The sequence below is a fragment of the Tupaia chinensis genome, unplaced genomic scaffold (assembly GCF_000334495.1).
Source record: "Tupaia chinensis unplaced genomic scaffold, TupChi_1.0 Scaffold000161_1, whole genome shotgun sequence".
In the NCBI taxonomy this organism is placed as follows: domain Eukaryota; kingdom Metazoa; phylum Chordata; class Mammalia; order Scandentia; family Tupaiidae; genus Tupaia; species Tupaia belangeri.
Genome location: NW_006159632.1, coordinates 3388424 through 3407282, shown reverse-complemented (window position 1 = coordinate 3407282; position 18859 = coordinate 3388424). Strand labels below are relative to the sequence as shown.

At 54.5% G+C, this 18859-nt stretch overlaps 1 protein-coding gene across 1 annotated transcript in view; it reads right to left on the bottom strand.

Moving 5' to 3' along the window:
* The window catches only part of PCNX2 (pecanex 2), a 215259-nt gene that overhangs the window by 50642 nt on the left and 145758 nt on the right, over positions 1–18859 (bottom strand). The window contains exon 25 of the mRNA XM_006146000.3: positions 16787–16916. Within this exon, the coding sequence (XP_006146062.1) occupies positions 16787–16916 (130 nt within the window). The remainder of the gene's footprint in view (positions 1–16786; positions 16917–18859) is intronic.

The following is an 18859-nucleotide window of genomic DNA, read 5'->3' as shown; positions in this document are numbered from 1 at the left end:
TGGGAGAGAAGGGCTTGTGTCTTAATTAACTTGGAGCATGAGATCCACAAAACAGAAGCAGTGTTGGACCGTCTGCGAAGGCCGTTGTCATCCGGAGCTGAGAGCCGTGAGTATGCCGGCCTCTGAAATGTGAGACGCAGCGGCGTCCCATGGTCGCCCCGGTAGGTATGCCATTCCCCACAACCTGATCAGCACGAACACCGAGATCACACCCAGACGTGAACTTCACGAGGGTCCCAGGGCTGCTGTGAAAAGCCTGGTCGCTACCTCACCCGGCCTGGCCTTTGCTATGGCTCTGCCTTTGCCAGCCGTGCCAACCTCACTGTCCCGCTTTCTGCCGCCTCCAATGCATGCCAGCTTCCCGCTCCGGTCACTCCCCCGTGCAGCCTCTGCAGTGGGCACTCTCCCCTGGCCCGCACTCAGCCGTGCTCATCACTCCACTGTCCTCTGAGTCTCAGCTCCAGCATCCCTGTGTGGGGAAGCTGCCGGCCCTGCTCCACGTGCGATTCACTGGCTGTGTGCCCTCCTGCCCACGGGCTCTCCCGGGAGCACGGCCACGGCCAATACCAGCAATGGTGGCGGCAGCTTACACTCAGAGCACACGCAGGTGTCATGAACCTGGTCAATGTGTGTTGCTCGTATTCACTCGCTGTACCCTTGCATAGCATTTCGAGGGAAGGACTGTTGTTTCACCTGCTCTCATGGATTAGGAGCTGGGGCTGAGAGTGAAGTGCCCAGGTCACAGACAGAGCAGGTAGGAGAGCTGGGATTCGAGCCCACCTAGGCTGGCTCTCGAGCTCTCATTGCATACGACCTCGTGTATTTCTTTGTGTGATCTGCCTCTTACACCAGAGCCAAAGGACCACAGGACACGTTGCTCATTACCGGCAGGTATTAGAGTAGTCGCTCCATAAACGCTGGTGCATGAATACATGAACAGTCGAAGACATGGCTGTTCTCACACCACCGGCCAGAAAGAGCCGCTTGCTGGGCTTCGGTCGCCATCCTCAGGTGATTTGATACCGAGGGGTGCTCGCTGGCTGGTACCGTACATGGGACTGTCAGACGCTGGCTCCTTCTTGACTTGTCTCTTGGGAATCAGAACGGATACTTGGGTGGAACTGTGATTTGAATAAATGAAGAGGTTTGTCTTCAGAAATAAAGCTGTATTTCCCCCTGCGTCTGAGACGTTTGAGAACCATCTCAGCAAGACCCCGCTGAGCTTGTGGGCTGGGTTCCACGGACAACTTGGAAAGAAGGAATATTCTGCTCCACTTGAAAGTGCTGTTGACCCCAGCGTGTAGCTCTATTTCTGTTCCTGTGTTCCCTCCAGATACCCTCAGAGCAGCTTTGCAAATAAAAGAGCCCAGGGTGGCAGAAAATAAAGCAAACAACCAAATTCTTTCTAATGAAGGCTGAAATCCCATGTCTGAACAGTTAGTCCCTAAATGGAATTTTAATTTCACCTTAAGACCTAGGACAAATGGAATTTCCAGCAGCAGAATAAACAATCTTTAAAGTGGGATTGAGCCAACACGAAGTCATTTACCAAACTCCTCAGGGAATTAAAACACCTTCTAAAACTATGTTCACTGGAAAGCCACCTTCCCAGAGGCTACAGCCCTTTCTGAAAGCAGAGTGCTAAGTGCCGGTGAGCCACAGCTCTCCCGCAGCCGGAGCGCCCCGGGCCCCTGGCTCTCCCTGACTCTCTGCGAAGGTGAACTGCCAGCCGCGCCGGGTGAGCCAAGCTTCTCTCTGGTGCTTCCTCCTGTAAAAACGTGGTGCTCAGCATTCCAAGGTGCTAATTAGCTCTGTAATTGGATTTCTGCCTTAGCTGTCCGGGTGCATGAACATCAATTCCACGGCTCAAAGAGAAAGTGGGGGCTTCTGTCCCGCTGCCCATCTCAGAGGGAGCACGCGGTGCTGCTCTGAGTCCTGCGCTGGCACGCATGCCATCCTGAGAGCTCGCCTGACAGGCGGCTCAGCCTGCTGGGCTCGGGCTGCGGGCAAGTGTCACAATGGGCTCCCCAGAGAGGTGGAGACACTGCAAAGCACCCTCCCCATGCTAATGCAGACGAGAGCTGGCCTCCGCCCTTCAACGGGCCTTCTGCCCCATGTCCTCCCCAGGCCACGCCCCTCTTCTCCCATGCGCTTTTGGACAGCAACTGGGGTGAGGCAACAGCCACTTCCCTTAAGTGGAGCTTGGGGCGCCTTCCATCAGCATCTGTGGACAATGGGGCACGTATTCCATTTCTGATGCGGCCACAGGGATGGCGGAGTGAAGCTCAGTGGGTGTCTGCTCAGATCACGAGCCCAAGGCAGAGTTAAGAGTGGACAGTCGTGCTACTTGTGGGCAGGGCAACATGGGCAGCGAGAAGGCAGCGAGAACCCGGAGTCCCAGGACCCGTCTCCTTCAGACTGCACAGTCAGGTCTCTGACCTCATGGCAGCTCAACACACACGTCAACTTCGCAGTGGTGACAGTGGTCTGGGTGGGACCTGTGCCGTGAGTGTCCACACGACCGCTCCGGTTTTCACTCTTGGTGCCGCGCTCAGCAAATTCCATGAAACATGCAGCACGTTCGGTAAAGCAGGCTGATCGATGCCGTTGCCAGCAAGGCTCAGTGTCGGCGTGCGAGCTCGTTAGGGTGGGCGAGGTGGAGCTGTGACGTCTGGTAATCAGGTGTGCTAAATGCACTTTTATTTTTAACATTCGACGGGTTATCGGGACGTGACCCGTGGTTAGGCCGAGGAGCATCTGAAACACGCACAGCACGGCTGGGTCCCCTTTCTCCTCTCACTTTTGCTGCCCCTGACAACCACGTGAGTTCTCACGTCAGCTGTGCTCTGCCAGCTGCTAGGTCACCCTGAGCTTGGAATGACTCGGCACGGGGGACGTTTCCTGAGACATGCTAGTGTGCGGGCTGCCAGGGGCCCTGCGAGGGCGGCCGGCCTGGGTTCTGGCTCTCCCTGCTCTGCCCTCCAGACCACAGAGGGGGTCCGGCTGGTTCCTGCAGGTTGGCAGCTGCTCTTGGGCTGAAAACGGCAAGGAGTCAGGGGTGCATGCCTTCTCCCGGATTTTGATCTGAATTCTTCAGCAACTTGAAGGCTTTGAGAAAAGAACAACTTGGAGTTGTTGATTTTTAGTTGCCCTCACTGACATCATCCCACGTAATGACCGGAAATGGAGCTACTACGGTGGTCTGTAGGAATCACGGGCAGGCGGGTTCTTTATAACTGCCTAGTATGTAATCAACGCCTCTCAATATTCCATTTTACCTGAAGAGGTCTGTCCCGTTTTCTGTGTGCAGTGTGCTCGTGTGTACATACCTGTGTGTGCATGCGTGTGCATTCCCTAACATACATTAGAGCTGCCTTGCTCACTGCACCAAGAAAAGGGAATTCCCTCTCCTCCCACTACTGTTTCTATTTTTATACAAAATTAAAAAAAAAAAAAATGCCATAGGAAGTGTATGCTTGCCAGAGAAAGAGACGGTAGAAATCACCTCCCAGCAGCACCACCACAGGGGATGACCCACCACCACAGGGGATGCCCCACCACAGGGGATGACGCCCCACCACAGGGGATGACGCCCCACCACAGGGGATGACGCCCCACCACAGGGGATGACGCCCCACCACAGGGGATGACGCCCCACCACAGGGGATGACGCCCCACCACAGGGGATGACGCCCCACCACAGGGGATGACGCCCCACCACAGGGGATGACGCCCCACCACAGGGGATGACGCCCCACCACAGGGGATGACGCCCCACCACAGGGGATGACGCCCCACCACAGGGGATGACGCCCCACCACAGGGGATGACGCCCCACCACAGGGGATGACGCCCCACCACAGGGGATGACGCCCCACCACAGGGGATGACGCCCCACCACAGGGGATGACGCCCCACCACAGGGGATGACGCCCCACCACAGGGGATGACGCCCCACCACAGGGGATGACGCCCCACCACAGGGGATGACGCCCCACCACAGGGGATGACGCCCCACCACAGGGGATGACGCCCCACCACAGGGGATGACGCCCCACCACAGGGGATGACGCCCCACCACAGGGGATGACGCCCCACCACAGGGGATGACGCCCCACCACAGGGGATGACGCCCCACCACAGGGGATGACGCCCCACCACAGGGGATGACGCCCCACCACAGGGGATGACGCCCCACCACAGGGGATGACGCCCCACCACAGGGGATGACGCCCCACCACAGGGGATGACGCCCCACCACAGGGGATGACGCCCCACCACAGGGGATGACGCCCCACCACAGGGGATGACGCCCCACCACAGGGGATGACGCCCCACCACAGGGGATGACGCCCCACCACAGGGGATGACGCCCCACCACAGGGGATGACGCCCCACCACAGGGGATGACGCCCCACCACAGGGGATGACGCCCCACCACAGGGGATGACGCCCCACCACAGGGGATGACGCCCCACCACAGGGGATGACGCCCCACCACAGGGGATGACGCCCCACCACAGGGGATGACGCCCCACCACAGGGGATGACGCCCCACCACAGGGGATGACGCCCCACCACAGGGGATGACGCCCCACCACAGGGGATGACGCCCCACCACAGGGGATGACGCCCCACCACAGGGGATGACGCCCCACCACAGGGGATGACGCCCCACCACAGGGGATGACGCCCCACCACAGGGGATGACGCCCCACCACAGGGGATGACGCCCCACCACAGGGGATGACGCCCCACCACAGGGGATGACGCCCCACCACAGGGGATGACGCCCCACCACAGGGGATGACGCCCCACCACAGGGGATGACGCCCCACCACAGGGGATGACGCCCCACCACAGGGGATGACGCCCCACCACAGGGGATGACGCCCCACCACAGGGGATGACGCCCCACCACAGGGGATGACGCCCCACCACAGGGGATGACGCCCCACCACAGGGGATGACGCCCCACCACAGGGGATGACGCCCCACCACAGGGGATGACGCCCCACCACAGGGGATGACGCCCCACCACAGGGGATGACGCCCCACCACAGGGGATGACGCCCCACCACAGGGGATGACGCCCCACCACAGGGGATGACGCCCCACCACAGGGGATGACGCCCCACCACAGGGGATGACGCCCCACCACAGGGGATGACGCCCCACCACAGGGGATGACGCCCCACCACAGGGGATGACGCCCCACCACAGGGGATGACGCCCCACCACAGGGGATGACGCCCCACCACAGGGGATGACGCCCCACCACAGGGGATGACGCCCCACCACAGGGGATGACGCCCCACCACAGGGGATGACGCCCCACCACAGGGGATGACGCCCCACCACAGGGGATGACGCCCCACCACAGGGGATGACGCCCCACCACAGGGGATGACGCCCCACCACAGGGGATGACGCCCCACCACAGGGGATGACGCCCCACCACAGGGGATGACGCCCCACCACAGGGGATGACGCCCCACCACAGGGGATGACGCCCCACCACAGGGGATGACGCCCCACCACAGGGGATGACGCCCCACCACAGGGGATGACGCCCCACCACAGGGGATGACGCCCCACCACAGGGGATGACGCCCCACCACAGGGGATGACGCCCCACCACAGGGGATGACGCCCCACCACAGGGGATGACGCCCCACCACAGGGGATGACGCCCCACCACAGGGGATGACGCCCCACCACAGGGGATGACGCCCCACCACAGGGGATGACGCCCCACCACAGGGGATGACGCCCCACCACAGGGGATGACGCCCCACCACAGGGGATGACGCCCCACCACAGGGGATGACGCCCCACCACAGGGGATGACGCCCCACCACAGGGGATGACGCCCCACCACAGGGGATGACGCCCCACCACAGGGGATGACGCCCCACCACAGGGGATGACGCCCCACCACAGGGGATGACGCCCCACCACAGGGGATGACGCCCCACCACAGGGGATGACGCCCCACCACAGGGGATGACGCCCCACCACAGGGGATGACGCACCACCACAGGGGATGACCCACCACGTCCCTTCTCCGTTCTCCTCTCAGGTTTCCGGGTACACACACGCATGTGCCTGACATGGTTTTCGAGCTCCTTGTTCCAGAACTTGAGCCAGAGTCAGCCATGTGGAACTCACACTTTAACCACCACGTTGCCCACTGGTCCACATTTCTTTTCTCTTTGTGAATGTTCCTATGTAATTTGGTGCCCTGGTATTTACAGCCTGTATCTTCACTGTGAGTCTCAGTCCTCAGCACTAGGAAGCACTCTGGTCCGCATGCGTCTGCTCCTAGTCCATCTGTGTTAAATAGGAGACCATAACTGGGCTTTCACTTGCTTGCATTTGCCTGATACTTGCACTATTTCTGCCCCAGCTGTTCCGAGTCACCTTATTTAAGGTGTGACTTTTCACTCGGTGTCCAGAGAGATCTGGTTGGTCACACCCTGTCTCCACAGCTTGTTGTCACGGTGTTGAGTTCTATCCTTCGATTTGTAAGCATACGACACTCTGATCTGAGCACGAAATCACGAAGACAGTATTACAGAATCATAAACCCTAACACAATATTACGGACAACTTTGGGCCAACAAATTAGAAACTTTAAATGAAATATGGCATTTCAGATGGAAGTATAACAAATTTAAACTAATCCAGGAGGGATAAACCCAGGTTTATAAACAGAGGGCACCTGTCGTTGGAGAAATGCGCACGGTAAGAAAATACAGACACCCGACAAAATGATTTACACACATAGAAGAGAAAAGGTAAGGAGAAAGGGAAGAGGGAGGGCGAGCAATCGGGGAGGCGAGGGAGTCAGTAGACGTAGGCGAGCTCTAGAACCAGAGCGTGCCTGCTGGGGGTGGAGCTCAGGAGGATGCGGACCACTCGGAGCGGAGCCGCGCTGGGCCTGAGCTGCGCTGGGCCTACTGTTCACCGGGCAGCCTGGACCCCAGGCCCTGAGCACGCCTCCTGCTGCTCGCTGCTCAGGAGCCTCTGTGGGTCGTGCTGGTACTTACTACTCGGTACTGCTAGTTTTGTTGCCGAATGCTTTTCAGATTTTTATCTTTGTTGTTCACTATTTTGCGTAGAAAAGTGAATTTAGTTTTGTTTACCATGGTCAAGACTTACTCAGGTCCTGAACCTGAAGATTCATGCCTTTTATTAATTTTGAAAAATTCATATTATCTCTTAAAATTATATTGCTCATTTGCTCCAGGTCTGCTTTTGTTTCTTCTAGACTTCCAGCTAGCATCTTTCATTCTTTCTGCCCCTTAACCTCTCAGAATAGTCTCCATCTAGTGAGCTTCCTCTGCTACACCTGAATGATCATCTTAGACTGCTTTCTAGTCTGTTTAGTTTATATCTGGCTCACCTCCCATGACACACACCTTAGTGATAATACGTATTCGTTCCTACAAAGCATTTGCTCTCATCCGTCATCTCCTCACAGGAGCCCAGCCTTACGGCCTTCTTTCTTCTTATATGCCTTTTCATTCTGAATCTATGTACACTTCATCTGTTTAGTTTCAAAGGGTCTAAACCTGCTGTTTATTTTTGTTTGCTGGTTCTTGTTCGTGATGAGGGTTTTCAGTGTTCCTTCCGGCTGGTGTCTGAGACTGGCTGAGCTTATGCACCTTGAAGTGCTTACACACCGACTCTGAGTTACTCCGGGGGACTGCTCCACGGCACCGTGTGTACATTAATTTCTTTTTTTTTTTTGAGAGGTTTTTTTCATTATAGGGCGTGTGCGCTCTCCAGACAGACAGAGCTCGCCAGAAACACAGAAAGCGAGAAATCCCCCCCCAGAGGGGATGGCTGCGCCGCAATCCCTTCTCCTCCATTCTCCTTTCAGGATCTTGGGCACGCACGCACATGCGCCCAGCGTGGGTTTTAAGCCACCGGGTCCGGGACGCAAACCGCGGTCGACTACGTGGGAGTCCAGCGACACAGCCATTACGCTAACTGCTGGTTCCCCACGTTAATTTCTTAACTCGAGGATCTTGAGACGTGCGTGGTGAATTCTGAACCCCAGATCCTCGTGTGACACAGTCTGAGCACTGCCCATTCGCAGTGGAGACCTGTCCTGTTCTGACCTCCGGCTGGCTGGCAGGGCCGTGTCACCTGCCCGTGCTGGGTGTTCTGCTCCATTGCGGACAGGAGGTCGGCAGGGTTTCGGCTTTATGTGAGAGTCTCCATCCAAACGTTCTGCTTTGTCAGACCGAGGCTTCATCCTTAGCCCGTCATGGGCGCTAGACGCTGGCTCCAGCCCGAGACCTGCCATCCTGCTCATGGCAGCCCCTTTATTCGAGGTGGCAACAGTGGGTTTTGCTGCTTCTCATCCCCCCTTTGCTTCTAGCCCTTGGGAATGTCATAACTTCCTTGTTTCCGCAAACGTGTATTTCGGAGGAGTTGTACCACCTGTTACGTCTGAGCACGACCCGCAGCTGTGACAGACCCAGTTCTCTCATCTGCTATATCTGATGCTGGAAACTTCGGAACCAGGTTTTCATAAAAGGAAGAAAGATACTTCAGATCTTCAATTTTTCAAAGTAATACATTTTAAATATTAAAAAAATAACTTAATTCAATTACATTTTCTTCATCTCATGCTCACAAGGCTAAGCTCCACACTACCTGTGCTCGGAAGCAGGCCTGACCCTGAGAACTCTTTCGCCGCCCCTCCTCCTTCCCGGTCTGCCTGACTCTCCAGCAGAGACCTGTGTTCCGTGGCTTCAGGTAACATTGTTGGGGCTCTGTGTAATCTCGTGTGAGCCTGCGGGCAGCCACAGGGGCACAGGGAGGGTCTCCCCAACCCTGATATGGGTGGCAGTCTATTCCTGGAAAGTCCCGCCGAGGATGGGGTGAAGAATGCCTCAGTAGAGGGGTGCCTGGCTACTCTCCTCACTGCACTGCCCCGGGAGCCACAGTGGGGTGCTAAGCAGAGCGAGTACGTGGATACTCGCCGTCCACGGGGCTCCCCTGGGAAGGTGGGGCTGACGCGCTTTTCCTATTCCCCCACTTGGTACAAGCAAAACTCTGGATTTTACATACATAAAAACACCTCTGAAAGGTAAGCGGAGGGAGGCAGACCGCCTGGGGACGATGGGGCCTGAGGAAGGGTATCAGCGTAAGCTCCTCTTCCTTTTTGCCTCATTTACTCCAGGAATGGCCTTCAGAAACATCGCCAGGAGGAAAGGGATATGCCTCTCTGCATGCCTGCTCTTGCTGGCCTTGGCCTGCAGCCTACCAGGACAGCAAACTGTAGATGAGAAGCCCTCTGTGCCACGCGCAGGAGGGGCGAGTCGTCTATTCCCTGCCACTGTCCCCTCCAACCTTTCTCTCCTTTTCTCTTCTGGCTCTGCATTTCATGTTCTCTTTTTCTTTTTCTTCGTTACTTCAAGGTGGAAGATAAGGTGATTGATTTGAGATCTTTCTTCCTTTCTCTCTTTCTTTCTTCCTTTCTCTCTTTCTTTCTCTCTTTCTTTCTTTCTTTCTTTCTTTCTTTCTTTCTTTCTTTCTTTCTTTCTTTCTTTCTTCCTCTTCCTCTTCCTCTTCCTCTTCTTCTAATTTTTTGCTATAGGGTACATGTGCTTGCCAGAAAGATACAGAGAAAGAGAGGGAAAGTGAGAATCAACCCCCTGGGGGATGGCCACACCACAGTCCCTTCTCCTCCATTCTCCTCTCAGGATTTTGGGCATGGACATGCACGTGCCCGGAGTGATTCTCAAGCCACCGGGTCTAGAATTCAAACCACGCACTGTCATAGAGGAGTCTAGCACCTTAACTTCCACACCATCTGCTGGTCCAAACCTTTATTTTTTTAATAAAAACATTCATAGTTATGAATTTCCCTTTGAGCACTGCTTTTTCTACATTCCCACGAAGTTTTAAGATATTACATTCTCATTTTTACTCACCTCAAACTATCTCTAATCATCTTTCTGATTTCTTTTACTCTGTGGTTGGTAAAGATTGCTTTAATTTACACGTATTTGGGGATCTTCCGGATTTCCCCTTGCTATTAATTTTCAGCCTCACTCTACTGTAGTTGGAGAACATCGTGTGAACGCAATTCCTTTAAACCTATCGAGCTTCGTTTTACAGCCGAGCAGAGTCCAAGCCGGGAGAACAGTCGGAGCGCACTTAGAACGACTGTGTGAGAAGTTGTTTGTTACAGTTAGAGAGACGAGCTACAGACCAGGAGAGGACCCTGCACACACAGCCAACCAAGCACAGGCAGCTGGAAACACCGAGAACACTCGAACTCAGCAGGGAAAAAAAGAGAACCCTGAACAGACAGCCGCCGGTGAGGATTCACTGACAGCACAGACGCTCAGACACCCGGTCACTCGGCATTACAGAACTGCAGATGAAGCCACCTGTGGGTGTCACTGGGCACCTTGCAGAGTGGCTAAAATAAAACAGCAAGGACACCAGACGCTGCTAACGACACGAGGAACTCACTCTCACATACAGCGCTGACGGGCACATGAACTGGTAGGGCCCCTTTGTGGAAAAGTTTGACAGTTTCTTTAAAAAAAATAAATAAATAAAACACCTAAAAAACTATCATAGGGTCCCAAAATGGGATTCACGGGCAATTACCCTAGAAGTGAAGATTTAGGCTCCCACACAGACTTGTGGACAGATGTGCATGGCGTCTTTACGCATAGTAGCCAGATGCTGGCACCAGCCCCGACGTCCTCCAGGGCTGAGCTGAGACTGACACACCCACACGCTCAGCAACATAACAGGACAAGCTACTGAGGTGGCAGCCACCTCGGCGGTGGCCACTGAATTACATGGAGCGAAAACAGCCCACTCCAAAAAGTGACCTCCTGTTGGGTCCCCTTTAGTGAGCTGGAGAATAGACTGGAGGCTGACGAGAGTCAGGGGAGCACGAGCCTCTAACAGGCCAGCTGGAGGCTCTGGGGGCCGGAACCATCCTGTGCCCCAGATGGACCCTTATCCACATCCATGGTGGTGGTTTTGCAAGATGCTCTTGGGGGAAACTGGCGAAGTGTATGTGGGATCTCTGTATTTCATTCAGCTGCACGTGAACCTAGCTTAAAACAAGGTTTCAGTAAGGAGGACGCTTCACGGGTGGCAGTGGCCAAGGCACTCTCATGCGATTCATGTCTCTGATCTTAACATTTAATACCTCAAATTAAGATGTTCTCCCATTTCAGCCAGAAAAACCCAGTCCAGCATTTTAAATACAGGATGTGGAGTCCAACTGGTCATTCACTGGGAAGTCATAAACACTTAGGGGTGAAAAGTGTTCTTTCTCGGGAACCAGCAGTTAGCATAATGGCTATGTCGCTGGACTCCCACGTAGTCGACCACGATTCGCGTCCCGGACCCGGTGGCTTAAAACTCACACCGGGCGCGTGTGTGTGCGTGCCCAAGATCCCGAGAGGAGAATGGAGGAGAAGGGATTGCGGCGTGACCATCCCCCCTGGGGGGTGGTGGTGATTTCTCGCTTTCTGTCTCTATGTCTCTCTCTCTCTGTCTGGCGAGTGTACGCGCCCTATAGCAAAAACCTCTCCAAGAAAAAAAAAAAGTGTTCTTTCTCTTTCTGCAAATACCACTAATAGAAGTAGTAATAAGAAAATCCAAGTGGCACGCGGCTGGGCAGTCAGCCAATGGGAACTGAAGAAACGAGGGGAGGGCGCCGTGCGTGACGCCTGAGGACTGCGTTTCCCCAGTCTCCTGGCCCGAGTTTAGGCTTTGACTTCTGCAGGTGTCTTCTTTGGGTAAAAAGCAGTCAAGGTCATGAACTGTTTTCTTTAGCGCTGTGAGGAAGGCACTTCTTATTCGTTCTTCATCTGTGATGTACACGAGAGTTTAGATCAAGACGAACAGGCTTTCCTGCAATCCCACACAGCGGAGAGGCCGGTGCTGGAGCGGGGCTGCGGTCTGGGGTGCAGACGCCCGGGCTGCGGCCACTTAACTCGGGGCCTCTGGTGGCGGCTTGGCTCTGGAGAGACAGTGACCTGAGACACAGGCCCTGACGCGAGGCCGTTCTACCAGCTGCGGGTTCGCGGCTGAGGGAAGCGGCCCTCCGAGAAGTCCCCCACTGCCTTCGTGCTCCCCTCCCTCCCGTCATGGGTGTAGTGTTCACATCAGGTCTTCATCCCTGCTCGCCCCACGGCCGTCTGGAGGCACGCTGCCGGACCGCTCACCCCTTGGCCACCGGTGTGGGCGCAGTTGGCATCTCGAGTGTGCGTTACATGACGTTTGCCCTACGCAGACAGTGTGGCCTGGAAACCCATGTCAACGGCCTGGCGGGCCCTGGGAGACGCCCACACCTCTGCCGACAAAGCTGATCTTTCTGACCCAGTTTCTGGCTTATTCAATTATTTGAGAGGTGGAAAGAAGAGACCCGCCCCCTACCCCCCGCCCCCGTTTTCTGAGTACAAAATGGCAAACATGACACAGAACCTTGGGGAGGAAGCTGAAGCGCAGAGCCACAGCTGTGACCGCTGCCTGCAGGCTGGACAGACGTCACACTAGCCTCAGGGAAGGGGGAGTGGCAGGGCCACCAGGAGAGTGTGCTGCCATTGTGTCACACACCTGGTATAGGTTTCCTTCTTCTTCTTCTTTAAAGAATTATTTTATTTAATTTTATTTATTTATTTATTTTAATTTGACCAGAGAGGGACAGAACAAGAGAGAGAGAGAGAGAGACAGAGAGACAGAGAGAGCGCGAGCGAGCAAGCTGCCGGGTCTGGGATTTGAACCACAGGCAGTCATGCGGGAATTCAGCACCCTTAACCACTACACTGCCTGCCGGCCCCTAGATTTCCTTTTAAATGGAAAAAAGGAGTAGCATTTTCTAGCCTGACAATTTTTAATATTTCTTTTTTAAGAGGAGGCATTTTATGTAATCTTATTTATTTTATTATTATTATGTTTAATATGACCAGAGAGAGACAGAGAGAGAAAGGGAAAGTGAGAAAGCGAACCACCAGGTCTGCTACTCAAACTGCAATTGGCCTTGCGAGAGTCCAGTGCTGTAACCACAATGCCACCTGCTGGCCCCTTAATACTTACTTTCAAATCTGAGTTTTCAGGAGTCGGACAGCGGTGCAGCAGTAAAACCAACACTCTGCAAGGCCGGCCCACGGGGGAGGTTCTGGGTTGCACCCAGAGACCTCTCTGAGCACAGCGGGCACACGCAGGCCCCTGACCAACTGGTTTAGGCAGGTGGTGGCCCGGGGGGGAGCTGTCACTTTCTGTGTCACTCATGGATGAAATAAACAGTATTATTTTCTTTTTCTCTAATACTAGAAGGTTGCGTCAAATCTTGGTTCCAGGAGGACAAGGACATCTGTTCATTTAGCCTCCCAATCACACTCCACTCTCAGCAGCTTTTCCTTCAAAGAGATCCTTTGAAATGGTGAAAAACACCCTCAGAAGGCCCCTCCAGGGGCTCACGGATCAATATGTTGAACTTGCTGTCATTCTGAGCGGCTCTCACAGTTAGGATTTTCTAAAACTTTACTTTCTACCCAATGATTTCCTTTAAGATTACTAAGAAGCTTCTCTCCCTCCTGTCCCCCAAACCTCAAAGGTTCCTCTCTCACAAAATCTTCTCCATGTAAGAGAATGAGCTCCAACCATGCCGCCTCTAAAACTCTTAATGTGGAGCGTGGAAGGGACATGCTACATGACGCTGCTCTCAGTTTAACTGGGTCGCATGCTTCGAGTCTCTGTATGCGGTTACTTTGGTATTACTGGGCATGTTTCATTGAAACTGTCCCAAAGGGAGGGGTGGAACTGGCCCACCCAGCTGGGTTTCCAGAGAGCCGCACAGCCTTCTGCAGAGAGCACCGTAGACCCCGGGTGGGATGACGACAGTGTGGTTCCAAATGACGATGACAAGAAAACGGAGATGTGACTGCCCGCATTCACATGACACATCATCCCCCCAAATTAGCACGTCTGCAGTGGGCCGAGAGCAGCGCCAGTGTGCAGAGCCTGGCACGGTCTATGCTTCCCGTGAGGTAGGCTGGAGTCCGTCTCTACGTGCACTCAGAGTAACAGAATCCACAACAGAACGAGGAGACTGCACGGCAATTCTGGGGTGAGCTGTAACCAGGGCCTCAGGCACAAAAGCTCCCAGCGCCGAGTGACCTGTTAGCAACGGAGAGTGCTCCACAGAACACCCTGCACGAGAACACACTTATTCTCATGCAGGCTAGACGTTTTAATTAGAAGTGCTCAGGTTTCTGGCTTTGGGGAGTGAAGCTTCACTGTCCGAGGCCTCAAATCTACCCAGTAAGACTCCTGTACCAGGGACTTGAGGCAATGTAGATTGGAAAGCTCAGACAAGGGGTTTACAAAAAGTGCATGGGAAATTCTTATTATGAAGAAATTCTACATGGATTTCAAATTTGTTTTTGTACCAAAATATGCTCAAATGTCAATTTCATTTTTCACTGACTGCGGAGTCCCCCTGTATTTCCTGCCTGCCTTCGTTTAGAATAAATCAGTCCCACTTCTAACAGGTCCCAAGTGGTGGGGAAACAGGAGGCACCCCTTCTCTCAGACGCTAGAAAGACTGAGCAGGCTCCGCCCTCCTGCCCTGCTCAGCCTGCCCCCTGTCCCCATCTGTCAGCCTGACTCAGTCCTGAAGCCTCTCGCTCCAGGGTGACCTTGAGCAGCCAGCAGCCCCAGACAGCTGGGAAGCCGGTGGCACGCCTGGCCCCTCCCAGCAGCCCCACGGTCTGCTTTGCTGCTGGACACTTTCCAACACTTGAACTGCTCAGCACAATGGGACGGCCCGAGTGGGGTGGCACAGCTCAGTGCAACGCAGGAGTGGCGCAAACCGGCGCTGTCTGGGAAACCTGATGCACAGCAGTTTCTGGAAAGTGTTGTCTTCTGGAATGTTCTGTGTAAAAGCTCCCAGTGCACCTCAGGTCAAACCGCACCCCTGGGTGCACAAGTGGAAGCCATAGCAGCAGGGCAGTGGGCGTGGCCACGCCTGTCAGTCCCTCTCTGTGTTCCCGTAAAGGGCCCTGCACTTCCCTCCTCAGCTGGGTGAGCCCGGAGACACCTCTCATTACAAGGCTCCTGGCTCCCGAAGTGCGGCAGTCAGCGCTCCCAAAGTGCGCGGCAGTTTCCTCCTGAGGACTCCTGGATAGGCCCCTGCCCTGACCCCGATCTGCTCTGGGAAGGGGTTCAGCCCCAGGCGAAAGCACAGGTGAGCTTCGTGTGTAGGTCTCAAGGCAACTTGACTTGCTGCAGAAAGCCCTCTTCTCCCAGAAGAGGAGCAGCCTTCCAGGAGGTCCACTCTGTGGGCACGGGCACTGCCCAGGAGACGCTCTGGGTCTGCGGGTTTGCGGGTGCCTGAGGAGAGGAGCCCGTGGCCGCCCTCATCCTAGGCATCTGTGCGCACTCAGGGCTGCCTGCTCCCGAGAGCAAGCCTAGGCCTGGCTCACCTGGGGCCTGCTGCGTGCCAGGCCCTGCCCCAGGTGCTTCATAGCTGAGTTCATTTCCTCCTCACAAGGCTGCAAGTAGGTCCTATTGTTTACTCCCCGTTTTACAGATGAGGAAAGAAGCCCGAGGTCACGAGCCTGAGGGGGTGGAGGCGAGGGGGACACTGGCAGGCCAAGGCTGTCTTACTCGCGCCACCTCCTGCCAGGAGCAGAGGGTGCAGGTCTATTAGCCAACGCCCAGGAGGAGTGCAAAACCAGTCTTAGCCGGCCTCCTGGCACAGACTAGGCACAGGGTGATGCCCAGAGCTCTGCGAGACGCCCATGCAGATTTGGGTTTAGATGTGACAGCATGGCAGGGCAGGGCTCTCCTCAGCACAGGGGAGAAATGGAAGCTCTGCTCTGTCCTGCCCATGGAGTGCCCCGGCTGAGGACGCACACCTGGCATGCCACACAAGCCCGGTGCCCACACTGCCCATCCGTCCCGAGCTGGTCTCCCGTCCTCCCTCCACAGCCACTCAGTTCCTTCAAGCTGCTCAGTGAATCGAGACGCCTATCTGCTCACCCTCCTTCAAAACAATGCCTCCACTCCATCACTGCTCACTGAGGAAAGGGGTGAGTGGTCTCAGGGGTCAATAACAGCGATACAATCATCTGCAAGTTTCATGGCACCCAGACAGACACAGCTGTGACGAGTGGGCCCAGTGCAGGGCTGCAGGTGAGCATGGGCACAGGGATGGGCACCCAGGCCTCTGGGGTAGTGGGAAAGATGCCCTCCAGGGAGGCTCACTCGCCTGGTGACGTGGACAATGGCATGCCAAGCCTCTCCTAGGTCGACTGCTAACCAGCGGCAAAACCGCTCATTTCCTTCACACCTGGGGATACCTGGGCTGGTCTCCATTGCTAATTTGCCACCAGTCCTGCTCAGGCCAGGCCCACAAATGAGGTGGGAAGCCAAGGAGACAGGCCAGCCTTGCCCACCACAGCTGGTGAGGCCTGCAGCCACAGGGTGCATGTACTTGCCAGAGAGAGACAGAGAGAAAGGAAAAGTGAAAAATCACCCCTGGAGGTACGGTCATGCCACAATTCCTTCTCCTCCATTCTCCTCTTAGGATTTTTGGAATGCACACACACACACAGAGCATGATTTTCCAGTCTCTGGGTCTGGGACTCGAACCATAGTCAGCCATGTTGGAGTTAACCACCATGCCACCTGCTAGCCCCAAGCCGAGATCGTCCAATAAAAGAAAAAACAGCCTGCCCAATGCAAGTCTGAGCAGAACAAGAGAACACCGACTCCAAGATCTTACTTGTAGTTTTTCTCCCAGAATTTCACTGGCCTGACGTAGGAAGTGATGAAAATGACGCTCCCGAGAAACGGGCTCAGCGGAGAAGCGAAGATGGACGTGGCCAGGGCCTGGAAGAAGAGCACGGCGGAGTCTGAGCGCGGGGTTAGGGAAAGCAGGTTTCCGGTTCCGACCAGCTTTCGTTAAAGCCAGTTTCTTACCAGAGAAAGACAACAGGATATACACTTAAATCTCTGTATGTGCAGATTAGAAATATGAGACTTTCAGTGGTCTCCCGCCAGGGCTCATTTCACGACCTCGTAAACCAAATGACTCTCATAAAAACCCCAGCGGACTCAGTCTGATTCCTGGCTCAGATTTAGTGTCTAAGGATCAAAAAGAACCATTGCTTTATTCTAAGGTATCATTAGCTGAGCAAAACACACCATGGTATACCCACTAAAGTACCAAGTAACTTTATAGATGATTAAAATTAAACTGCACTCTTAAAAAATAAGTGAACAGCGTTGTTTGGGAAGATACCACCACTGCTTCTCAAAGAATCTTTCCACACCATTTACATACACATATACACGTTTAGAAGTTTCAGAAATTTGTGGGATCCTGTTAACAACCATAGCTCAAAACCCCAGCCTGGTCTGGGTCACAGGGACGCCCGGTCCCCAAGATCCCACAGACAAAGGGACTGGCATGACCAGACCTGTGGAGGCGCACCGGCCTCTCCTGCTCCATGTGCAGGCACACGCATTTGTCTGAATAAAGAGGAACATTTAAACAGGACTGACAGGTGCCTGAAACACCTACACTGCGGATAGCCCGCGGTCTCGGGGAGCTCGCGTGGCCATCGTCCTCACAGGCGACAGCGGCACCAGCCTCCCGACCACGCAGTGTGTGAAGCCCGCTCGCACTCAGGGCCCGCGTGGAAGGTGAGGGCTCCCAGACGGTCCTAACTCAGTTGTCCAACTCCCAGGCGTAACCAGTGTCCCTGAGCTACCCTAAGCCGGCATCGACACGGAGGCTTCGGACGGACACAAGCCCAACGGTATGATCAAACCGGGACTCGTGCCTTCGATTTGAAATTCTTAGTGCAACGAGCCAACGCAAATCTGCACTAATTAATACTTTCCACTTAATATGCTTTAAATTCTGGACTGGAAGCCTTAGACACGCATTAGAAATAAGTAAAAATCCTCTCAATCCCTCACTGGACTGTCTGGGTTTTAAAGGACTCCGTTAGTGAAACTGAAATTACTGGCATTACAGAAAATGATTGCGGTTCAAAGGAGGGAGGTGGGGACAGGAGTCAGGTTCCTGCGAATGTTTCTCTCCATAGTTCGCCCTGCCAGGTGCCCTTGAAACACCTTGGGAACATCAATGCAAGTCTCAACAAAGGGACAGAGCAGTGGGCACTGCGAGGCTGCTCTGGGTATGCTGTAATTTTGTTTTAAATGAGCCTGGAGGAAGGCATTTTTAGAAGTCTAGAATATATTATCACTTAATGACCGTCCAAGTGTCTGTGTCCCTGCACACCAAACTCAGGCCCCGGAGGTTCCCTCTGAATTGTCTTAATGAGCCTTATGTAAATTTCCTATGAAAGAAAGTTCTGTGCAGTCATTAAAACCAGCTGGTCACAGCCATAATGAATTGTCAGAGTGTAGACCGGGTTCACACACACCCACCCGTATCAGGGCCACCCGGGGAACGGGTAAAGGTGGGGATTCTAGGATCCCACCCCTAGAAAGTTGATTTTAAAGTCCCAGCCAGGCCCAGTCTCCCGCTTACTTAACGAGCTCCCGGGAGGACGCAGGCAGCCCCGGAGCTGCGGTACATCCAGGGAACTCAGGCTCAGACAGTATACGTTCAGGGGAGGGAAGCTTTGAGGGGAATTTTAGGCCTGAGTCAGGAAATTTTTATTAACCTCTCTGAGAGTATTTTTAAATTGATGTCTCTCTTTAGAAGGAACATCTCAAATTTGTTGTAAAGTAAATGAAAACTAACGTAAACACGTCAAAGTGCAGGGCAGTGAGGTCTTCAGTAACGGCAACTACCAAAGAGGCCCAGTGTGGGTCATCGGAA